Raw genomic sequence first — 22,500 nt, 5'->3', positions numbered from 1 at the left:
TTTAATTTTTTTAACATACAGTGGTACCTTGGGTTCGGTTATTAATCCGTTCCAAAGACCTTCGTAACTTAGATTCAATATCCCTCTTCAAATCAAGACTCAAAACACACCTATTCCTGACTGCCTATTCATTTTAATCATCTTTTCTTCTCTATCTTTGTTGTTGTTGTTGTTGTTGTTGTTTTTTATCCAATTTGATTTTATTGTTGTGATTTTGTACGGTGTCCTTGAGTGCCCAGAAAGGCGCCTTATAAATCAAATGTATTATTATTATTATTAATCCGTTCCAAAGAGTCCAAGGATAAACAAATCACATTAAAATCTAAAACATTTTTCTCTTTAAAAACATTGTAAATTAAGGCTGCGGCATATGAGACATCAACAAGGAAAAGTAGCTTCCATATGAGGACCGGTGAACAAAGTTAGGACATAAATCATGGTCCCAATACGGAAAACCATTGCATCTAATAGAGAGCCAAATACTAGAGTCTGTGAACATTGCTCCAAAGTCAGGATTTTTTGTTGATTTCAAAAGTAAACATAGGCAGCAATATATGATGAAACAAGACGGCAGCTAAAGAAGGACTTCCCTGTTCATCCCCGAAAAAACCCGGCAGGTGAACAGCTGATTTTACGACTTCTGGTGCTGACGTAAGACAACCCCGCGTCCCATATGTGACCACAGGATGAACAAATACACTACGCTACTAAGACTATAGTGGCCATTAACAGTTATCTTCTACAGCTGGGTTGCCCAAAGTGCAGCACTGTGGCCATCTGTGGTCCGTGACTCCTTTGTCATCGGCCTTAAGCACGTTAAAAATATCCAAAAACATTGAGATGTCATTTGCACTCTTGGTGGTGGAATCTATCAAAATTAGGGTGGTCCCAAAAAGTACAAAACATACGCATCTCTCACGGTGCCCAACATTAATACTTGTTTTGCTCAGCCGAAATTACATGTTGTAATGGATAAGAATACAATTCTGATTAGGGGCCCCAATTTAGCCTGAGGCGGCACTAATTATGCAGCTTCAGCTATGTTTGATTAATTGAGTAATCAGATTAAACACATTTTATAGCATCAATGCCTATTTTAGGGAAAATTGTTATGATAAACTATTTTTGTGCTTGCCATAACTTTCATTCTTTTTTTTCATCATCAGCATTGAAATATAATTTTTAACATGAGTGCATTAATAAAAATAAAAAAAAAACGTCCACTGTTCGTCGCTATACAGATCACAGCACTCACACACCATCGCTCTCATGTGCGTTATATTCAGAGGTGGGTAGAGTAGCCAGAAATTGTACTCAAGTAAGAGTACTGTTACTTTAGAGATGTATTACTCACGTAAAAGTAAGGAGTAGTCACCAAAATATTTACTTGAGTAAAAGTAAAAAGTATGTTGTGAAAAAACTACTCAAATACTGAGTAACTGATGAGTAACCTGTTCGTTTAATGATGACGGCAACAAATAATGCACAAAAACAAAAAAATAGCAATGAGCAAATTAAGAGCCAGGAATATCTCTTAAGCAACTAAAACAATAATATTTTTTAAATAATAATGCATTAACATAAAAAAAATTAAGGCAAATTGAGCCACAATAACTTGAAAGCACCATAGGCTCAGTAGGCAGAGATTACAAAGGAAAATAACAAGTTAGCCTTTACGCAAACCATAAACTGATAGGTGTGGGCTGCACCTGGGAACACACTGATTGGTGTTTCTATGCATGTGTGTGTGTGTGTGTGTGTGTGTGTGTGTGTGTGTGTGTGTGTGTGTGTGTGTGTGTCTATGAGGCTGCAGTGCGCTAATAAATGTCCCCACACGATGTACATTTGACAGTGATTCATAGCAGGGAAGCTAACATCAGCCTACGGTGACAGCCAGTATATCTACTAACGTTGCTTACCGAGATGTGCTTCCTCAAATTTTACGTTGAGTTCATGTAAGCTTAAGCTTGTTAATCATGTGACCGCCTGGCTGTTTGATTGGTGAAACGGAGTCAAACGTCACCAGTGACTGTATTTGATTGGTGAAACGCAGTCATGTGATAGATCCTACTTTGAAGGTCTGTCTGACAAACCAAAACAAACAAAGCGTCCATTAACAGATGGATAAAAATCAGTAGCGAGTAGCGAGCTGAATGTAGATAAATGGAGCGGAGTAAAAGTAGCATTTCTTCTCTATAAATATACTCAAGTAAAAGTAAAAGTATGTTGCATTAAAAATACTCTTAGAAGTACAATTTATCCCAAAAGTTACTCAAGTAGATGTAACGGAGTAAATGTAGCACGTTACTACCCACCTCTGGTTATATTGCAGCGGACGTGCAGAAACTACGTCCAAGTTTTTTAAGTTCCGGTCACTCCACACGCCTTGGATTTTATTAAATTAGTTGCTTTCATTAAACGTAATGTAAATCAAAGCTTTTGTCAAACTGACTTAATTGATTTAACCGATTAACTGTTGTAGCCCTAATGTAAAGCCAATCAATCCATTTTAGACACACAACATTTTTTGAATGGAGAATACTTATTGTTTACCAATGCATACAAAATGCATACAGTATAAGTGTGTAATTAATTGGATACATGAACATTTAACCTCACTTTTACCTTTTATTGCACAAGCAAATTCCACCTCTGCCATCATGGTGAGAGATTACCATGAATTGACCCCGACTTAAACAAGTTGAATAACTTATTCGGGTGTTACCATTTAGTGGTCAATTGTACGGAATATGTACTATACTGTGCAATCTACTAATAAACGTTTCAATGAATCAATCATTCAAAGAGTGCAAGATTAGTTTTGCGACAAAATTCGGAGGACAGCGTCCAAGTGCAATATTACCACTGACTGTTACAAAGAATTGTGTTGCGTTCAGTGACACTCTGTAAACACGGTCTCTAAGGTTTTTGTTGAATTTGATTGGACTATGCTACAACTTATTTGGCTCTGTGGTTATTTTGTAGTGGAACTCAATAAATAAAGCACAAAGACGGAGTTACCGTATTTTTCGGAGTTTAAGTCGCACCGGAGTATAAGTCGCACCGGCCGAAAATGCATAATAAAGAAGGAAAAAAACATATATAAGTCGCACTGGAGTATAAGTCGCAATTTTGGGGGTAATGTATCTGATAAAACCCCAACACCAAGAATAGACATTTGAAAGGCAATTTAAAATAAATAAAGAATAGTGAACAACAGGCTGAATAAGTGTACGTTATATGAGGCATAAATAACCAACTGAGAACGTGCCTGGTATGTTAACGTAACATATTAAGGTAAGAGTCATTCAAATAACTATAACATATAGAACATGCTATACGTTTACCAAACAATCTGTCACTCCTAATCGCTAAATCCCATGAAATCTATATGTCTAGTCTCTTACGTGAATGAGCTAAATCAGGGGTCACTAACGCGGTGCCCGCGGGCACCAGGTCGCCCGTAAGGACCAGATGAGTCGCCCGCGGGCCTGTTCTAAAAAAAAAAAAAAAAAAAAAAAAATTTTTTTAATTTTTTTTAATAAATCTACATAGAAAAAACACAAGATACACTTTCAATCAGTGCATCAACCCAAACAACCTCCCCCATGCACACTCATCCACACCCACTCACACAAAAGGGGTTATTTCTTTCTGCTACCAATATTCTGGTTCCCACAACATAGACAACACATCTGCAAGGGACACAGTCCCTGAACACAACATAGACAATACATCTGCAAGGGACACAGTCCCTGAAGCACACATGATTGTATAGGCTGCTGGTCCACTAACATTTTCATTAATTACTATTTTTTATGTAATTATTTTTATATTGTTTTACTTTCTTTTTTATCCAAGAAAATGTTTTTTATTTATTTATATAATTTTATTTTATTTTTTAAAAAAGGGCCTTATCTTCAACAGACCAGGTTGTCAATGAAATTAGATTTGTTTAAAGGGTTTTTTAAACCAGGCCCAGTCCAGATAATGTCCAAGTCGGACTCAGCAACACACACCTTCATTCATGTACGCAGAAAAAAATTAGGGAACACAACAGATTGCATATAATTTATAAACAAAATTACATTTTCAAAATAAGCATGTATGTACAGTCCAGATTATGTCCAGGTCACTCAAATTAGGGAACACAACAACAGATATCATATAATCTATAAACATAATTATACTTTCAAAATAAGCCTTTGAGGACTTCTCATCTTTTTTTTAATGTTTTTTGGCATCATTATCGTTTTCAACCATGTAACTTTCTAAAGTTAGAAAATACTGAATAAATGTTTTAAAGAAAGTAATACTAAGTGAATATCTGTTTTTGGCCTTAAAAATAAACATTTTACCGAGTACTATAATTAAATTGACTAAATCATGATTGTCAATGAACTCTCCTAAAATAACAGAAACCACATTAAGCTTCATAAACAAACCAATCCTTAAACACATTTTTTCAACTTCCACCCAAAACAAAGACACAATATGACAATACCAAAACAAATGCAGGGTGGATTCAGGCTCCTGACAACAAAATCGGCAATCATCTGACTCTGTCATATTCCATAATTTTAACATTTTCCCTGTGGGTAAGAAGTTATAAATCATTTTAATTTGAAAATAACGATTTTGCACATCGATAGTGGTTTTATAGATTAGTTTGAATATGTAAAAGCTAAATTGAGCAAATTGGCTATTTCTGGCAATTTATTTAAGTGTGTATCAAACTGGTAGCCCTTCGCATTAATCAGTACCCAAGAAGTAGCCCTTGGTTTCAAAAAGGTTGGTGACCCCTGAGCTAAATAATATTATTTGATATTTTACGATAATGTGTTAATAATTTCACACATAAGTCGCTCCTGAGAAAACTATGAAAAAAACTGCGATTTATAATCCGAAAAATACGGTACAAACGTTTGTTTAACAGTACCAAAACCGTGACAGTGTGTGAAAACCGAGATAGACTTTTGCTGTCAGGAATCATACAGAATCACAATCAGAAGTACTTTATTAATCCCCGAGGGGAAATTAAGATTTTCAGCACAATCCCATTCAAGATCAGACAAACATTACATAGATGTTACATACATGTTACATAGAATCAACACGACTTGCAACAGAGGGGAGGGAGTGGGAGCTACGGAGGCCGGCTGCTGCTGTATAATAATAATGATAAATGATAAATGGGTTATACTTGTATAGCGCTTTTCTACCTTCAAGGTACTCAAAGCGCTTTGACAGTATTTCCACATTCACCCATTCACACACACATTCACACACTGATGGCGGGAGCTGCCATGCAAGGCGCTAACCAGCAGCCATCAGGAGCAAGGGTGAAGTGTCTTGCCCAAGGACACAACGGACGTGACTAGGATGGTAGAAGGTGGGGATTGAACCCCAGTAACCAGCAACCCTCCGATTGCTGGCACGGCCACTCTACCAACTTCGCCACGCCGTCCCCATAAGCGCTACTCAGCCGTCCATCGCCCCTAAGGGGAATGAAGCGATGGTGAAGGCGTGGTGTGGGGTATACTTATGTTAAGATGGCGAATGAAAACCGACATAGGTCTGATTTCAAACCAGTTTTCCACTTAATAATGGAATATTGACCTAAATAAAGACACCCCTGAATAAAAGACAACACCTGTTTTTCAAGACCCATTCACAAAAAAAAAAAAAAAAACATTATAATTTTAATTTTTTATTTTTTGTCCTGTCCAGCTTTTCAGGGAAATCATATTGTTGATGTAGATGCCCGTATCGGCTTATTTGTGTTTGACTTTATTAAATGGATTTATATTCTTATTTGGTGCAGCCGGGCCGGAGCAGGAGGGGATAGAAGGAGGGAAAAAAGGAAGACAGAGGGGGAAATTGTGGGGACGAGAGGGGGATAAGACAGAGAGACAACAACAACAGCAAACACAACAATAACAACAACAACAACAATAATTACAACAACAGAACAACATCAGCAAATAGGATATGTACAAATATGATGGTAAAAGTGATGGCAAAGAAGCAGTTAGTGAAATAAATAATAATACAGAAATGACAATGAACATTTTTACACTACAAATGGAGCAATAGAAATATCGCTATTGATAATGCATATTAACAATAATTACCTATATTATCAACAATACAATTGTTCAAATGCAACAATAATAATATATATGTAATGATAACTAGAGATACAAAATAATGCAGATAAATGGAGGGGAAGAAAGAGAAGCCAACTATACTCTTTCTTTCTTTCTTTAGTTTATTTGGAAAATGAATACACTTACAGTATAATACATCACACAGATTCATATCATTTCACTTCACATCATGTCCGAAAAGGAGTAGGAAGAAGCAACGTTTATTAAATCCTACCCATTTCCCACTTCAGAGCGTTTACAAATATATAGAATAATTTACTGAACTATTTATATGATACAATAACATCTGTGAATTAGTACACTACCGTTCAAAAGTTTGGGGTCACACAAACAATTTTGTGGAATAGCCTTCATTTCTAAGAACAAGAATAGACTGTCGAGTTTCAGATGAAAGTTCTCTTTTTCTGGCCATTTTGAGCGTTTAATTGACCCCACAAATGTGATGCTCCAGAAACTCAATCTGCTCAAAGGAAGGTCAGTTATGTAGCTTCTGTAACGAGCTAAACTGTTTTCAGATGTGTGAACATGATTGCACAAGGGTTTTCTAATCATCAATTAGCCTTCTGAGCCAATGAGCAAACACATTGTAACATTAGAACACTGGAGTGATAGTTGCTGGAAATGGGCCTCTATACACCTATGTAGATATTGCACCAAAAACCAGACATTTGCAGCTAGAATAGTCATTTACCACATTAGCAATGTATAGAGTGTATTTCTTTAAAGTTAAGACTAGTTTAAAGTTATCTTCATTGAAAAGTACAGTGCTTTTCCTTCAAAAATAAGGACATTTCAATGTGACCCCAAACTTTTGAACGGTAGTGTATATACAACAGTTTTGTAATATGTAATTCATTAATTCAGTCATTATTAATATACTGAGATGAAGAATATCTTATTTTCAATAAGGTTGAAAGCATTTCTCATAATTCTTCTTCTTTGCACTTTGTAAGCACTATTATTTTGAACAACCTCTTAAATTAGATCATATCAGTACATTGTTCAACTTCTTTACTTCATCCATTCCGTAATTTAATAACCTTGTAGATTGTTATAGTAACAGTAGGTTAAGCTTTGTCAGTGTGCCATGTGTTACCCGGTTTAAAAACTTTTAAAGGCAAAACCACAGACAAAAAGCCAACTTTGTGTTGAATTGTATTTTCAGTGACTGATTTGTTTTTAAATAAACTCATTTGTTTGCTAACTTTCCCAATGGGAGTGTTTTAAGTAGGATTTTAAGTATCCTGCATGTGTAATGTATAGTTTTGAGGCCCCTTTTCCCCAGAAAACAGCGGTCGCACTCCAAATTGTACCACTTAAGAGGTATGGTTCTGTAAGTTGTACGCGACTCCAGACTAATGGGGCATGACAAATTGAAGGTCACTGGTGGCCGTGGCCTTTAACCCACAGTATATTACCCTTTTCTAGTGTGGGGTCTTCCTCTCTTATTTCTATCTGTTAATACTGCCTGACCCCCCCCCCCCCCCCTGTTTGTCTCCTCTCCTTTTGTGCAGGTAATGCTTCCCAGAGCGTCATTCCAGTGGGTAAGTGTCTCAGGCAGCTCATCAGTCTGCCTTTCGCTTACAAATGGCCCTGCTCCTGATTTGGATTTAATAGAATCCGAGACAAGCACTAATGCTTTTAATGTGTTGCCATGTGGAACGTCCTTTGAGCAAACAGTCGTGTCCTGAGAACATTGTGCGTCTGTCAACCTGCCTTTGTGAACATAACCCCTCCTAAAGGAGAGATGGACCATTAGTGGCTCTGAAATATGACTTCATTTTCCATTAATGGGATCTGTAAAGGCACTCAATAATTGCCTTAAATAATGACCTTGTTAACATAACTGGTTATGTTTTGTGTTCAATGATTTTCATAGTGGATCATTACCTTAACCCCTTCATGGCTCAGTTGGAAATAAAACACACACACACACACACACACACACGGAATCCATCAATGACTTTAAAACAGTCTGCATTAAAGGCCTACTGAAAGCCACTACTACCGACCACGCAGTCTGATAGTTTATATATCAATGATGAAATCTTAACATTATAACACATGCCAATACGGCCGGGTTAACTTATAAAGTGACATTTTAAATTTGCCGCTAAACTTCCGGTTCGAAACGCCTCTGAGGATGACGTATGCGCGTGACGTGGCCCGGCGAACACGGGTATGCCTTCCACATTGAAGCCAATACGAAAAAGCTCTGTTTTCATTTCATAATTCCACAGTATTCTGGACATCTGTGTTCGTGAATCTGTTGCAATCATGTTCATTGCATTATGGAGAAGGAAGCTGAGCAAGCAAAGAAGAAAGTTGTCGGTGCGAAATGGACGTATTTTTCGAACGTAGTCAGCAACAACAGTACACAGCCGGCGCTTCTTTGTTTACATTCCCGAAAGATGTAGTCAAGATGGAAGAACTCGGATAACAGAGACTCTAACCAGGAGGACTTTTGACTTCGATACACAGACGCCTGTAGAGAACTGGGACAACACAGACTCTTACCAGGATTACTCTGATTTGGATGACAAAGACGCAGACGTGCTACTGTGAGTATGCAGCTTTGGCTTCTAAACATTTGATCGCTTGACCGTATGTGCGCAACTTTTTTTTGCGTATGTACGTAACTTTTTTAAAATATATAAGCTTTATGAACCTTGGGTTAGGTGAACGGTCTTTTGGGCTGAGTGATTGTGTGTGTTGATCAGGTGTTTGAATTGTATTGGCGTGTTCTATGGAGCTAGGAGCTAGCATAGGAGCTAGGAGCTAGCATAACAAACACGCAGGTGTTTTTATGCAGGATTAATTTGTGGCATATTAAATATAAGCCTGGTTGTGTTGTGGCTAATAGAGTATATATATGTCTTGTGTTTATCAATCAATCAATCAATCAGCTTTATTGTCCATTCTTACATGTACAAGACACATAAGAACTGAAATTACATTTTCGGCACAATCCCGCTAAGAGCAGACATACGTTACAGGGAGACAAGACGGGACCGCCAACGGATCAGCCTCACTTAGGCGCTCCTTAAAAAGGTGGGAAAAAGGTGACATTGGGGGAGGGGGGAAGTAAAAAAAAATATCAGTCTGAGGCTGGACCCTCAGGAATGGTCCAGACTGAGTCCGAGGAAAAAAACCTCACATAGCATGGCACACATAAACAAGGTACATTTAATCACAACAACTCGCAACAGAGTCATCCAACAGGACCTTGGAGGCCAGCAGCTGCTGTTGAGCGCTGCTCAGCCCCCACAACCCGGAGGAATAAAGCAGTGGTGAAGGCGTTGATTTGGGGAGGGGTATGTGCGTGCATGTATGCCCAATTAACTTGGGTGAGATGTTGGATTGTCTTTATGGGCCGAGGCCGGCCCCAAGAGTTCAAGAGTTCAAGAGTCCGACCCAGGTGCTTTTGAAAAAAAGGGAAAGGTCAAAAGCGTCCATCTTTGAGGAGTCCTCGGGGGAGTGTTTTCAAACAGCCTGTTCCTCAAGGCCATTCGAGGGAGTCAAATCGTAGATTAAGATGTTGTTTTTTCTTCGAGCAGTCAAAACAATGACATTCCTGCTCTGTATGCTGGCTCTGACAATTCCAATTTATTCTTGCTGTAACATCATCAAGATGGAATCTACCTTGCGATTCAAATCAGCAATCGCTCCAGTCTGTGATCCCACAGCACGACCCAATCCTTCCATTGCGTTGAACAGCCTGTTGGCCCCTTGAGTGGCTGCCATCGTCTTCCGAATTTGACGATACACCAGAGCAATGCCCAGCCCAATCAGCAAATGCCCTGCGATCACAGCTCCAAATAGGTAGATGTCTTCCACGTCCTCGATGGAAAGGACTGAGAGGCACATGATTCTCCAAGTATTCCAGGAATCTCTCACGTACCCCGCAGCAATGGTTCCATCAGGGCAGCCAGGCTCCCCCGAGCCTCTTTTCCTTGTCGAAAAGACTGTGTCAATTGCGTCGAGAGTCCAGTTGATCAAATTCATTTTGATGTTTAGATTTGAGGACAGCTCAAGAAAAGAGGCTTCAAAATAGTTCAGACAAGACAAAAAACAAAGAGAGCAAGCAGGGAAGGAGGGAGCGGAGAAAGATGCGACCGCCCTCACCAGAGGCAAGACACACTGAGTTTATTTACTGTTGTAGTCATTCCCAGCTGAATATCAGGTACCGTGAGTATGCAGCCTTGGCTGCTAAACATTTGATAGCTTGACCGTATGTGCGCGTCACGTACGTAACTTTTTAAAAATATATAAGCTTTATGAACCTTGGGTTAGGTAAACGGTCTTTTGGGCTGAGTGATTGTGTGTGTTGATCAGGTGTTTGAATTGTATTGGCGTGTTCTATGGAGCTAGGAGCTAGCAGAGGAGCTAGGAGCTAGCGTAACAAACACGCAGGTGTTTTTATGCAGGATTAATTTGTGGCATATTAAATATAAGCCTGGTTGTGTTGTGGCTAATAGAGTATATATATGTCTTGTGTTTATTTACTGTTGTAGTCATTCCCAGCTGAATATCAGGTCACCCCCGGCTCTCACAGCATCTTCCCTATCTGAATAGCTTCAACTCCCCACTAGTCCTTCACTTGCACTTTACTCATCCACAAATCTTTCATCCTCGCTCAAATTAATGGGGAAATTGTCGCTTTCTCGGTCCGAATCTCTCTCACTTCATGCGGCCATCATTGTAAACAATAGGGAACTTTGCGTATATGTTCAACTGACTACGTCACGCTACTTCCGGTAGGGGCAAGCCTTTTTTTTATCAGATACCAAAAGTTGCAATCTTTATCGTCGTTGTTCTATACTAAATCCTTTCAGCAAAAATATGGCAATATCGCGAAATGATCAAGTATGACACATAGAATAGATCTGCTATCCCCGTTTAAATAAAAAAAAATCATTTCAGTAGGCCTTTAAGGGCCAAGCACATACATGTTACGGTCTGGGTTTGTCTGGACCCCCGGATGCAGAGATGTCAGGCGTAGTGCAGGTCAAAATGTATCTTGTAAAAACAAATACATAGTGCAGCAGGGGAGTGCACGTGAAGCATGGGGAAACTGCATGCACGTTTTAGTTACATCCCCTGTCCAGACGACGCACTGGGGAATAGTGACGGCAAACAGGAATTGGAAACCCAACTTAGAGCGTTGGACAAGAAGTACAGTCCAAACCTGTCATGACAATAGAACAGTGGTTCTTAACCTGGGTTGGATCGAACCCTAGGGGTTCGGTGAGGTGTGTAATTTGTTGTGAGTTTATGCACTGTGTTGGTTTTGTTATTTGAACAGGGTGATGTTCATGCATAAAAAGACATGGTAACACTTTAGTACGGGGAACATATTCACCATTAATTAGTTGCTTATTAACATGCAAATTAGTAACATATTGGCTCTTAACTAGTCATTATTAGAGGCCTACTGAAATAATTGTTTTTCATTTAAACGGGGATAGCAGATCCATTCTATGTGTCATACTTGATCATTTCGCGATATTGCCATATTTTTGCTGAAAGGATTTAGTAGAGAACATCGACGATAAAGTTGCAACTTTTGGTCGCTGATAAAAAAAAGCCTTGCCTGTACCGGAAGTAGCGTGACGTCACAGGTTGAAAGGCTCCTCACATTTCCCCATTGTTTACACCAGCAGCGAGAGCGATTCGGACCGAGAAAGCGACGATTACCCCATTAATTTCAGCCAGGATGAAAGATTCGTGGATGAGGAACGTGAGAGTGCAGGACTAGAGTGCAGTGCAGGACGTATCTATTTTTGTTCTGACTGTAACTTAGGTACAAGGGCTCATTGGATTCCACACTTTCTCCTTTTTCTATTGTGGATCACGGATTTGTATTTTAAACCACCTCGGATACTATATCCTCTTGAAAATGAGAGTCGAGAACGCTAAATGGACATTCACAGTGACTTTTATCTCCACGACAATACATCGGGGAAGCACTTTAGCTACGGAGCTAACGTGATAGCATCGGGCTTAACTGCAGATAGAAACAAAAGAAATAAACCCCTGACTGGAAGGATAGACAGAAAATCAACAAAACTATTAAACCATGGACATGTAACTACACGGTTAATGCTTTCCAGCCTGGCGAAGCTTAACAATGCTGTTGCTAACGATGCCATTGAAGCTAACTTAGCAACGGGACCTCACAGAGCTATGCTAAAAACATTAGCTATCCACCTACGCCAGCCAGCCCTCATCTGCTCATCAACACCCGTGCTCACCTGCGTTCCAGCGATCGACGGAGCGACGAAGGACTTCATCTGATCATAGATGCGGTCAGCGGCTAGCTAGCGCGTCTGCTATCCAAGTCATAGTCCTCCTGGTTGTGTTGCTGCAGCCAGCTGCTAATACACCGATCCCACCTACAGCTTTCTTCTTTGCAGTCTTCATTGTTCATTAAACAAATTGCAAAAGATTCACCAACACAGATGTCCAGAATACTGTGGAATTTTGAGATGAAAACAGAGCTTTTTGTATTGGATTCAATGGTGTCCGAATACTTCCGTTTCAACGATTGACGTCACGCGCATACGTCATCATACATAGACGTTTTCAACCGGAAGTTTAGCGGGAAATTTAAAATTGCACTTTATAAGTTAAACCGGCCGTATTGGCATGTGTTGCAATGTTAAGATTTCATCATTGATATATAAACTATCAGACTGCGTGGTCGCTAGTAGTGGATTTCAGTAGGCCTTTAACGTAACATATTATGGTAAGAGTCATTCAAATAACTATAACATATACAAAACCTGTTTCCATTTGAGTTGGGGAATTGTGTTAGATGTAAATATAAACGGAATACAATGATTTGCAAATCATTGTATTCCGTTTATATTTACATCCAACACAATATCCCAACTCATATGGAAACGGGGTTTACCAAACAATCTGTCACTCCTAATCGCTAAATCCCATGAAATCTTATACGTCTAGTCTCTTACGTGAATGAGCTAAATAATATTATTTGATATTTTACGGTAATGTGTTAATAATTTCACACATAAGTCGCTCCTGAGTATAAGTCGCACCCCCGGCCAAACTATGAAAAAAACTGACTTATAGTCACTTACGGTCATTAGAAAACATCACTGCACATCATAATGGCAGCTACACTTTCCTTCTTAAAGATGTAAAACCATTTTTTGGGAATGTCCGGCGGGCCAGATTGAAAAGCTCAACTTAATTTGCCCAGGTCTGCCCTAGAATGTCATCAGGTAAAAGGTTTACGTTTACGGCAATAATAGCTGCTGGTCACGAATGACCCACGGGCCAGACTTTAGACACCAATATAGAAGATGAATACCTCTTTTCACATGTCGGGTAAATCCAATGAAATTAAAGCGGGTGTGTGCTTGTGCTTTTCTAGGTGAGCTGTCCTCTGTGGGTTGTTTTGTCCATAAGGCCACCAGAATTATTGGCGGGGGTCCGGTGAGCGTATCTGACGGCAGCTGGATGGTCAGCATACAAAAAGGGTATGGGAACGTGTTTAGTATTCTGCACGGTCTCCGCTTCTACTGAAGTAGACAGGCTGGTTATTTGATTATGTAATTCTTGTTCTATGTTGTGCTGCCACTGAAAATATCACAGGCAATCATTCATGCATCGATGGCTACTCCAATGTGTTCTTTGCAGGTGGACGCACTGGTGTGGGGGGTCACTAATACGAGAAGAGTGGGTACTCACTGACAGGCAGTGTTTTTCCTCATGGTGGGACCTCTTTACCTTTTTGTGACAGTCGGAAAGGGATTCATTCGGCCCCCATTCCTGGGTGGATATCGTGTGTGAGGAAGAGGGGAGTGGGGGGTTAATCATTTTGCTATGCAGTCTGCTGAAAATAATGGAAAGCGCCAGTCTACATAGCAACTGATGCCGTGGTCAAAGTTGGAAATGCCACAAAACACAATATACAAACCCCGTTTCCATATGAGTTGGGAAATTGTGTTAGATGTAAATATAAACGGAATACACACACTACCGTTCAAAAGTTTGGGGTCACCCAAACAATTTTGTGGAATAGCCTTCATTTCTAAGAACAAGAATAGACTGTCGAGTTTCAGATGAAAGTTCTCTTTTTCTGGCCATTTTGAGCGTTTAATTGACCCCACAAATGTGATGCTCCAGAAACTCAATCTGTTTTGTAGCTTCTGTAACGAGCTAAACTGTTTTCAGATGTGTGAACATGATTGCACAAGGGTTTTCTAATCATCAATTAGCCTTCTGAGCCAATGAGCAAACACATTGTACAATTAGAACACTGGAGTGATAGTTGCTGGAAATGGGCCTCTATACACCTATGTAGATATTGCACCAAAAACCAGACATTTGCAGCTAGAATAGTCATTTACCACATTAGCAATGTATAGAGTGTATTTCTTTAAAGTTAAGACTAGTTTAAAGTTATCTTCATTGAAAATAAGGACATCTCAATGTGACCCCAAACTTTTGAACGGTAGTGTATATAAATCATTTTCAACCCATATTCAGTTGAATATGCTACAAAGACAACATATTTGATGTTCAAACTGATAAACATTTTTTTTTTTTGCAAATAATCATTAACTTTAGAATTTGATGCCAGCAACACGTGACAAAGAAGTTGGGAAAGGTGGCAATAAATACTGATAAAGTTGAGGAATGCTCATCAAACACTTATGTGGAACATCCCACAGGTGAACAGGCTAATTGGGAACAGGTGGGTGCCATGATTGGGTATAAAAGTAAATTCCATGAAATGCTCAGTCATTCACAAACAAGATTAAAGATTAAAGATTAAAGTACCAATGATTGTCACACACACACACTAGATGTGGTGAAATGTGTCCCATCCCCTTCGGGAGCAGTGGGCAGCAGCGGTGCCGCGCCCGGGAATCACGGATGGGGCGGAGGTCACCACTTTGTCAACAAATGCCTGAGCAAATTGTTGAACAGTTTAAGAACAACATTTCTCAACCAGCTTGTGGAAGTCGATCCCTACCCGTTCCACGGATACCACGTCCCAGAGCCAGGCGTGTCGTTTTACCAGAGCTTTTATTTCAGTCATGCAGCTTTTTCTCATACACTTCTTTGCGTGTCACTTTGCTCCAGTCTCCTCTCGCCCCCTCCGCCGGTCGCTCACTGTTAAAGACAACAGATGATTAGACTAACACGTACCACCTGTGTCATCCAATCACCTGTCAGCTGTGTTTCTCCTTCCCGCACATGCCCCGCCCCCAGCTGATGGTGCCCCGCCCTCGACACCACTGCCGGAGACGTTGACCTTTGCTCCTGCAAGATGGCGCTGACTCACTTCCCTCCACACAGCTATTGCAATGAATTTAGGGATTTCACCATCTACGGCCCGTAATATCTTCAAAAGGCTCAGAGAATCTGGAGAAATCACTGCGCGTAATTTGCAGGGCCCGTGACCTTCGTTCCATCAGGCGGTACTGCATCAAAAAGTGACATCAGTGTGTAAAGGATATCACCACATGGTTTCAGGAACACTTCTGAAACCCACTGTCAGTAACTACAGTTGGTCGCTACATCTGTAAGTGCAAGTTAAAACTATCCTATGCAAGGCGAAAACCGTTTATCAACAACACCCAGAAATGCTTTGCTGGGCCCGAGCTCATCTAAGATGGACTGATGCAACGTGGAAAAGTGTTCTGTGATCTGATGAATCCATATATCAAATTTCTTTTGGAAACTGTGGACGTCGTGTCCTCCGGAACAAAGAGGAAAAGAACCATCCGGACTGTTATAGGCGCAACGTTGAAAAGCCAGCATGTGTGATGGTATGGGGGTGTATTAGTGCCCAAGGCATGGGTAATTTACACATATGTGAAGGCACCATTAATGCTGAGAAGGCTTTTGGAGCAAAATAGACTGCCATCCAAGCAACGTTTTCATGGACGCCCCTGCTTATTTCAGCAAGACAATGCCAAGCCACGTGTTACAACAGCGTGGCTTCATAGTAAAATAGTGTGGGTACTAGACTGGCCTGCCTGTAGTCCAGACCTGTCTCCCATTGAAAATGTGTGGCGCATTATGAAGCCTAAAATACCACAACGGAGACTGTTGAACAACTTTAGCTGTACATCAAGCAAGAATGTGAAAGAATTCCACCTGAAAAGTTTCAAAAATGTGTCTCCTCAGTTCGCAAACGTTAACTGGGTGTTGTTGAAAGGAAAGGCCATGTAACACAGTGGTAAAAATGCCCCTGTGACAATTTTTCTGCAATGTGTTGCTGCCATTAAATTCTAAGGTAATGATTATTTGCCAAAAAAAAAGAAGACGTTTAAATATCTTGTCTTTGCAGTCTATTCAATTGAATATAAGTTGAATAGGATTTGCAAATTACTGTATTCTGTTTTCATTTACCATTTGCACAATGTGCCAACTTCACTGGTTTTTTGGTTTTTCACATGCCCCAAATTTGTTACGTTTCATGTGTCAGGTAAACCGCGACAAACGGGGCCATATGAATCCCCTTCCGATTGTACATTGCTTTAACTGGTGTCTTGATATCACCGGCTGACTATTTCACTTGTTTGCCAGCGTTCCAGACCTGAGTGAGTATCGAGTTTGGCTGGGAGTGTCTAACATCGAAGAGTCTGATTGGTCAACAAGACAGGAAGTCCGTATAGCGCAAGTCATTTGTGGCCCCGACGGTTCCAGTTTGGCCCTAATTAGGCTTGCCGAGTGAGTACTTGGATGTCAGCTTACATACTTGAAGTCATCCTCAGTGTTCACTATGATAAATATGTTTGGGATTATGTGCAGACCTGCCCTTCCTGCAGACAACGTGCACACCATCCAGCTGCCTGTGGATGGCTGTTCCATCCCAGAGGGTGCCATTTGTAAAATGTATGGATGGGGAGAGACCAAAGGTAATTTATATGCTCCTTTAAATTCTGCAACACCACAGTTTGTAGTCTTTGGAATACATTTCAGTAGTCAGGAAATGTCCATTTATCCCAGAAGTTATTGCCTTTATTTGATAATCAGGGTAAAAAATAAAAAAGAATAGTTACTTTTTTCAGCCTTCATTCTTTCACTGCTCAGCAGTGTTGGGTTAGTTACTGAAAACCAGTAACTACTTACTTTATTTCAAAAGTAACTCAGTTACTTACACCAAAAAGTAATGCGTTATTGTGAAAAGTCACTATTTAGTTGCTTCTTTTTTTTTTAAGGCTCCCATTAATGCCCTTTTAGCCTTCATTTCAGTACTGGAGAATAATACAATCTTTTGATCAACTTGACATGCATTTGCATCACTGAACTCTGCTAAGCAATGTGGTCTACATACAACACACAAAGACAAAATATATGTTTCAAAGGGCCAATTTATTTCAGGCCAGAACAAATTGACAAAACTATTTTAAATAGCTGCAACATAACATACATAAGTAACAAACAGCATAATAACAACATAGCTGTAAACCAAGGAAGTACTTTAACTTTAACTTTACATACACAAAGCCTAACCAGGCGTTTTTTTCCCCCAAGGAATTGTGAAATAAAATCATGTCTGAAGCCCAGAACACTCTATGCATTTCCCCAGTTTTAGTTTAGAGAAAAGGAAAGATTAGCCTGGCCCACTAGCATCCCTCTTTATGTTTGTGAACATTATAGTCTATACATTTAGAGCAGTGGTTCTTAACCTGGGTTCGATCGAACCCTAGGGGTTCGGTGAATCGGGCTCAGGGGTTCGGCGGAGGTCAAAACACACCCGACTCATCGTGTAAATACAAACTTCTCCCTATCGGCGTATTACGGATACGGCAACAGCAGACTGATTTGCAGGTGTGTAGTTTGTTGTGAGTTTATGCACTGTGTTGGTTTTGTTGTTTGAACAAGGTGATGTTCATGCACGGTTCATTTTGTGCACCAGTAAAAAAACCTGGTAATACTTTAGTGTGGGGAACTTATTCACCATTAATTAGTTGCTTATTAACATGCAAATTAGTAACATATTGGCTCTTAACTAGTCATTATTAAATACTTATTAATGCCTTATTCGGCATGGCCTTATTATAACCCTAACCCTCTAACCCTGACCCTATCCCTAACCAAATAACAAACAATTTGTCATGATCTGTGGTCCGGATCACGTTTTGTGTTTTCTGTTTGTTTTGGACTCCTTTAGTTCCTGTTTTTGCACCTCCTGAGTTTGTTTAGTCACCATGGTTACTTATGATTTTCACCTGCCTCTTGCGTTTGGGACGCTCACCTGTTGCTCATCAGAGACACTATTTAAGCCTGCCTTTTCCGGTCACTCGTCCTGGCTTCTTTGTTTGCTTTCCGCTACTGTCATGCAAGATTTGTTAGTTCATGATTCCAGTGCTAAGTTTTGCTTGTCTCCTAGCCTATGCTAAGCGTTAGCTTCGAGTGCAATTGATACATATTTCCTTTGACTTGTTTTCTGTTTTTTTTGGTGCTTCTTTGAGTGTTTAAGATTAAATCATACTCTTACCTTCACGCTTTGTCCGGAGTTGTCCGTTCTGCAACTGGAAGGAACGACCCCGCATAAAGACGCGACCCCATCGTGACAAACTTAAGTCTTTGTTACTTAGAATATGTTCCCCTTGTGTCCAAATAACTCTAAATTAAGTATTTGTTACTTAGAATATGTTCCCCATACTAAAGTGTTACCAAAAACATATAACTTTGTCTTGAAAAAAAAAAAATGTATTTTTCACTAAAAAAGGGTTCGGTGAATGCGCGTCTGAAACTGGTGGGGTTCGGTACCTCCAACAAGGTTAAGAACCACTGATTTAGAGTGATGTGATAATCAAACACTCCAGAAGTGTAGAATGAAAGAGTATATAAGAGAATTGACATAGAGTGTGTACCTTCAATGATGAATGATGAGCAGAGGCAGAGTTTGGAGTGTCTTCTTTAGCTTGCTTTCCATGTTTATGTGCTCACTGTCCACTGTGTCCAGGAACTTGGAAAATGTTTTCGTGCCATTGTCTGTTTGACGCCAGTATCATGCTAATTAGCTGCCTAAAAGCGGGTGACCCCACTGTAGAAATAGCCTGCATATCTTCTAGCACATACGCTGCACTGGCTCTATCAATGTTGTCCTGGCTAGCAGTGCCTCGTTAAAATCCTTAGGTGAAGTGTCTCTCTTTACTAGCTTTGTTGAAGCATGTTGCTTTTGTAGCTGTTTCAGCAGATTTGAATTGCTGTTTTGGGCAGTAGATGGGATCTTTGATCCAAGACACGACTTACATTTAACTAAAATGTTCTTTTGTTTGTGCTCGACAAAAGAAAAAGTAGTGAGAATATCTCCATGTTAAGAAACTCGACTGCAGCTCCGCCATGATCAGACATGCACATTTGCTCACATTTTCAGTAGACCCATAATAAATTCATAAAAGAAGAAAACTTCATGAATGTTTTTTGTGACCAACAAGTATGTGCTCCAATCACTCTATCACAAAAAATATGAGAGTTGTAGAAATGATTGGAAAACGTTTTTTGTTCAAATAAAGCCAATAATGCCATTTTTTGTGGTCCCCTTTATTTAGAAAAGTACCTAAAAATACCGCAAAGTATCGACATAATTTTGGTACCGGTACCAAAATATTATCAGGACAACACTAGTCATGACATGTCACGACAAGTATTGTTGGCGGTTTTTGGATGTTTTTTAGAGGGCTTTATGGGCACAATAGTAAAATCCAATTAAGCCAAATATTACAAATTAGAATGCATAAAAAAGAGAAAACATGTGTTGTCTTACATAGGGATTGTTAATAATAGGAACATTTAAAAAAATATGCAGTTCTGCTTAACTAAATGATATTAATAACCACTTTAGTTATTCTTATTCTTCTTATTATTATTAAAAACAATTAAAAAAGAATTATTGTAAATATTCTGTTTTGTGTATTTTTAGTTTTTTTTAATACAGACCAATTGATGTTGGGATTGTTAATGATAGGAACAATTAAAACATGTATGCAGTTCTCCTTAACTACATGATATTAATAACCATTTTAGTTATTCTTATTCTTATTCTTGTTATTAAATACAATTAAAACATTTTTATTGTAAATATTTTATTTTGTATTTTTTTATTTTGACTATTATTTTCATACCTTTATACCATTTAGTTTTTTTTAAATACGGACATCAATTGACGTTGGGACTGTTAATGATAGGAACAATTAAAACATATGCAGTTCTCCTTGACTAAATTATATTAATAACCATTTTAGTTATTGTTATTCTTATTCTTCTTAATATTATTAAATACAATTAAAACACTAATTATTGTAAATATTCTATTTTGTATATTTGTATTTAGAATATTATTTTTATACCTTTATACCTTTATTGGGACTGTTAATGATAGGAACCATTAAAAAAAATATGCAGTTCTCCTTGACTAAATGATATTAAAAACCATTTTAGTTATTCTTATTCCTATTCTTCTTGTTATTAAATACAATTTAAAAAATAATTATTGTGAATATTCAATTTTGTATATTTTTATTTTTAATTTTATCTTTATACCTTTATACCTTTTATACTAGTATACCATTGAGTTTTTTAATACAGACATAAATTGACGTTGGGATTGTTAATAATAGGAACAATTAAAAACATATGCAGTTTTCCTTAACTAATTTATATTAATAACCATTTTAGTTATTCTTATTCTTCTTCTTATTAAATACAATTAAAACAATAATTATTGTAAATATTCTATTTTGTATGTTTTATTTTGAATATTATTTTTATACCTTTATACCTTTTATACTATTATACCATTTAGTTTTTTTATAATACAAACATAAATTGATGTTGGGATTGTTAATGATTGGAACAATTAAAAAGATATGCAGTTCTCCTTGACCAAATAATGTTAAAAAAACATTTTAGTTATTCTTATTTTTTATTCTTCTTGTTATTAAATACAATTAAACAATATATTTTGTAAATATTCTATTTTGTATATTTTTATTTTGAATATTATTTGTATACCTTTATACCTTTATACCATTTAGTTTTTTTTTTAAAAAAAGACATCAATTGACGTTGGGATTTTTAATGATAGGAACAATTAAAAACATATGCGGTTCTCCTTGACTAAATGATATTAATAACCATTTTCCATCCATCCATCCATTTACCGCTTATTCCTTTCGGGGTCACGGGGGGCGCTGGAGCCTATCTCAGCTACAATCGGGCGGAAGGCGGGGTACACCCTGGACAAGTCGCCACCTCATCGCAGTAATAACCATTTTAGTTATTCTTATTGTTCTTATTATTATTCAATACAATTAAAACACTAATTATTGTAAATATTCTAATTTGTATATTTGTATTTAGAATATTATTTGTATACCTTTATACCATTTAGTTTTTTTTAATACAGACATCAATTGACGTTGGGATTGTTAATGATAGGAACAATTAAAAACATATGCAGTTCTCCTTAACTACATGATATTAATAACCATTTTAGTTATTCTTATTCATATTAAAATTATTATTATTATTGAATACAATAAAAAAATATTTATTGTAAATATTACATTTTGTATATTTTTATTTTGAATATTATTTTTATACCTTAGTACCATTTAGTTTTTTTTTTAATACAAACATCAATTGACGTTGCCCATCAAAACTTACCATTATTATCTTTGTAAAGGTTGTTGGAACCGCTCTTCAATCTGGTCTAATAGATTGTTCATGTTGCACTTATTAAGTACGTGATTAACTTTGTGGTGCAGGCACCGGCCATGATGACCTCTTAAAAGCAGTCAGCCTGCCCGTCGTGAGCAATGACAAGTGCCGAGAGTTGCACAGAGGAAGTCTCCACATCACCAACTCCAAAATGTGTGCAGGAGGCAAGAGAAACGAGGGCGTGTGTGAGGTAAATGTAAAGCCGCTCTTGACACAGATGATCCAAATCCAAGTTTGGGATTGTCCCCAGTGTGATGAATATCTTTGCACTCTCGCTTCAACGCTTCGCTTCCAAAGATCTTAAATCTTAGGCAAATGTTCTTTGGATTCGTTGGGCTTAGTGTGGGGTTTGATGTCAAATGGAGCAGCTGGAGAGAGTTACACTACATTTCATCAGCAAGCAACGTTTTTTTTGGTGCTTTTCAGCGTTCTTGGAGAATAGTGCGTTGCGTGTGCTTGCAAACAAGCACGGAAAAAAGCCCATTTGATTTTCTTTCAATACAACCCCTTTTTTTTGGTTGTCCTGTCCAGCTACACAGGCAAATCACATTGTTGATGTACAAAAGCCAAAGCCAGTGAAGTTGTCACGTTGTCTAAATGGTAAATAAAA

The 22,500-nt window shown here is 38.4% G+C and overlaps 1 protein-coding gene across 1 annotated transcript in view; it reads left to right on the top strand.

Annotated features, from left to right (window-relative positions):
• The window catches only part of hgfb (hepatocyte growth factor b), a 108,691-nt gene that overhangs the window by 83,441 nt on the left and 2,750 nt on the right, over nt 1-22,500 (top strand). Inside the window, exons 12-17 of the mRNA XM_062035832.1 lie at nt 7,685-7,714; nt 13,573-13,678; nt 13,839-13,913; nt 16,743-16,886; nt 16,968-17,074; nt 21,938-22,080. Coding sequence (XP_061891816.1) covers nt 7,685-7,714; nt 13,573-13,678; nt 13,839-13,913; nt 16,743-16,886; nt 16,968-17,074; nt 21,938-22,080 — 605 coding nt within the window. The remainder of the gene's footprint in view (nt 1-7,684; nt 7,715-13,572; nt 13,679-13,838; nt 13,914-16,742; nt 16,887-16,967; nt 17,075-21,937; nt 22,081-22,500) is intronic.

The sequence above is a fragment of the Entelurus aequoreus genome, linkage group LG24, assembly GCF_033978785.1.
Source record: "Entelurus aequoreus isolate RoL-2023_Sb linkage group LG24, RoL_Eaeq_v1.1, whole genome shotgun sequence".
NCBI classification, from domain to species: domain Eukaryota; kingdom Metazoa; phylum Chordata; class Actinopteri; order Syngnathiformes; family Syngnathidae; genus Entelurus; species Entelurus aequoreus.
This window is presented reverse-complemented; position numbering and strand designations above follow the sequence as displayed.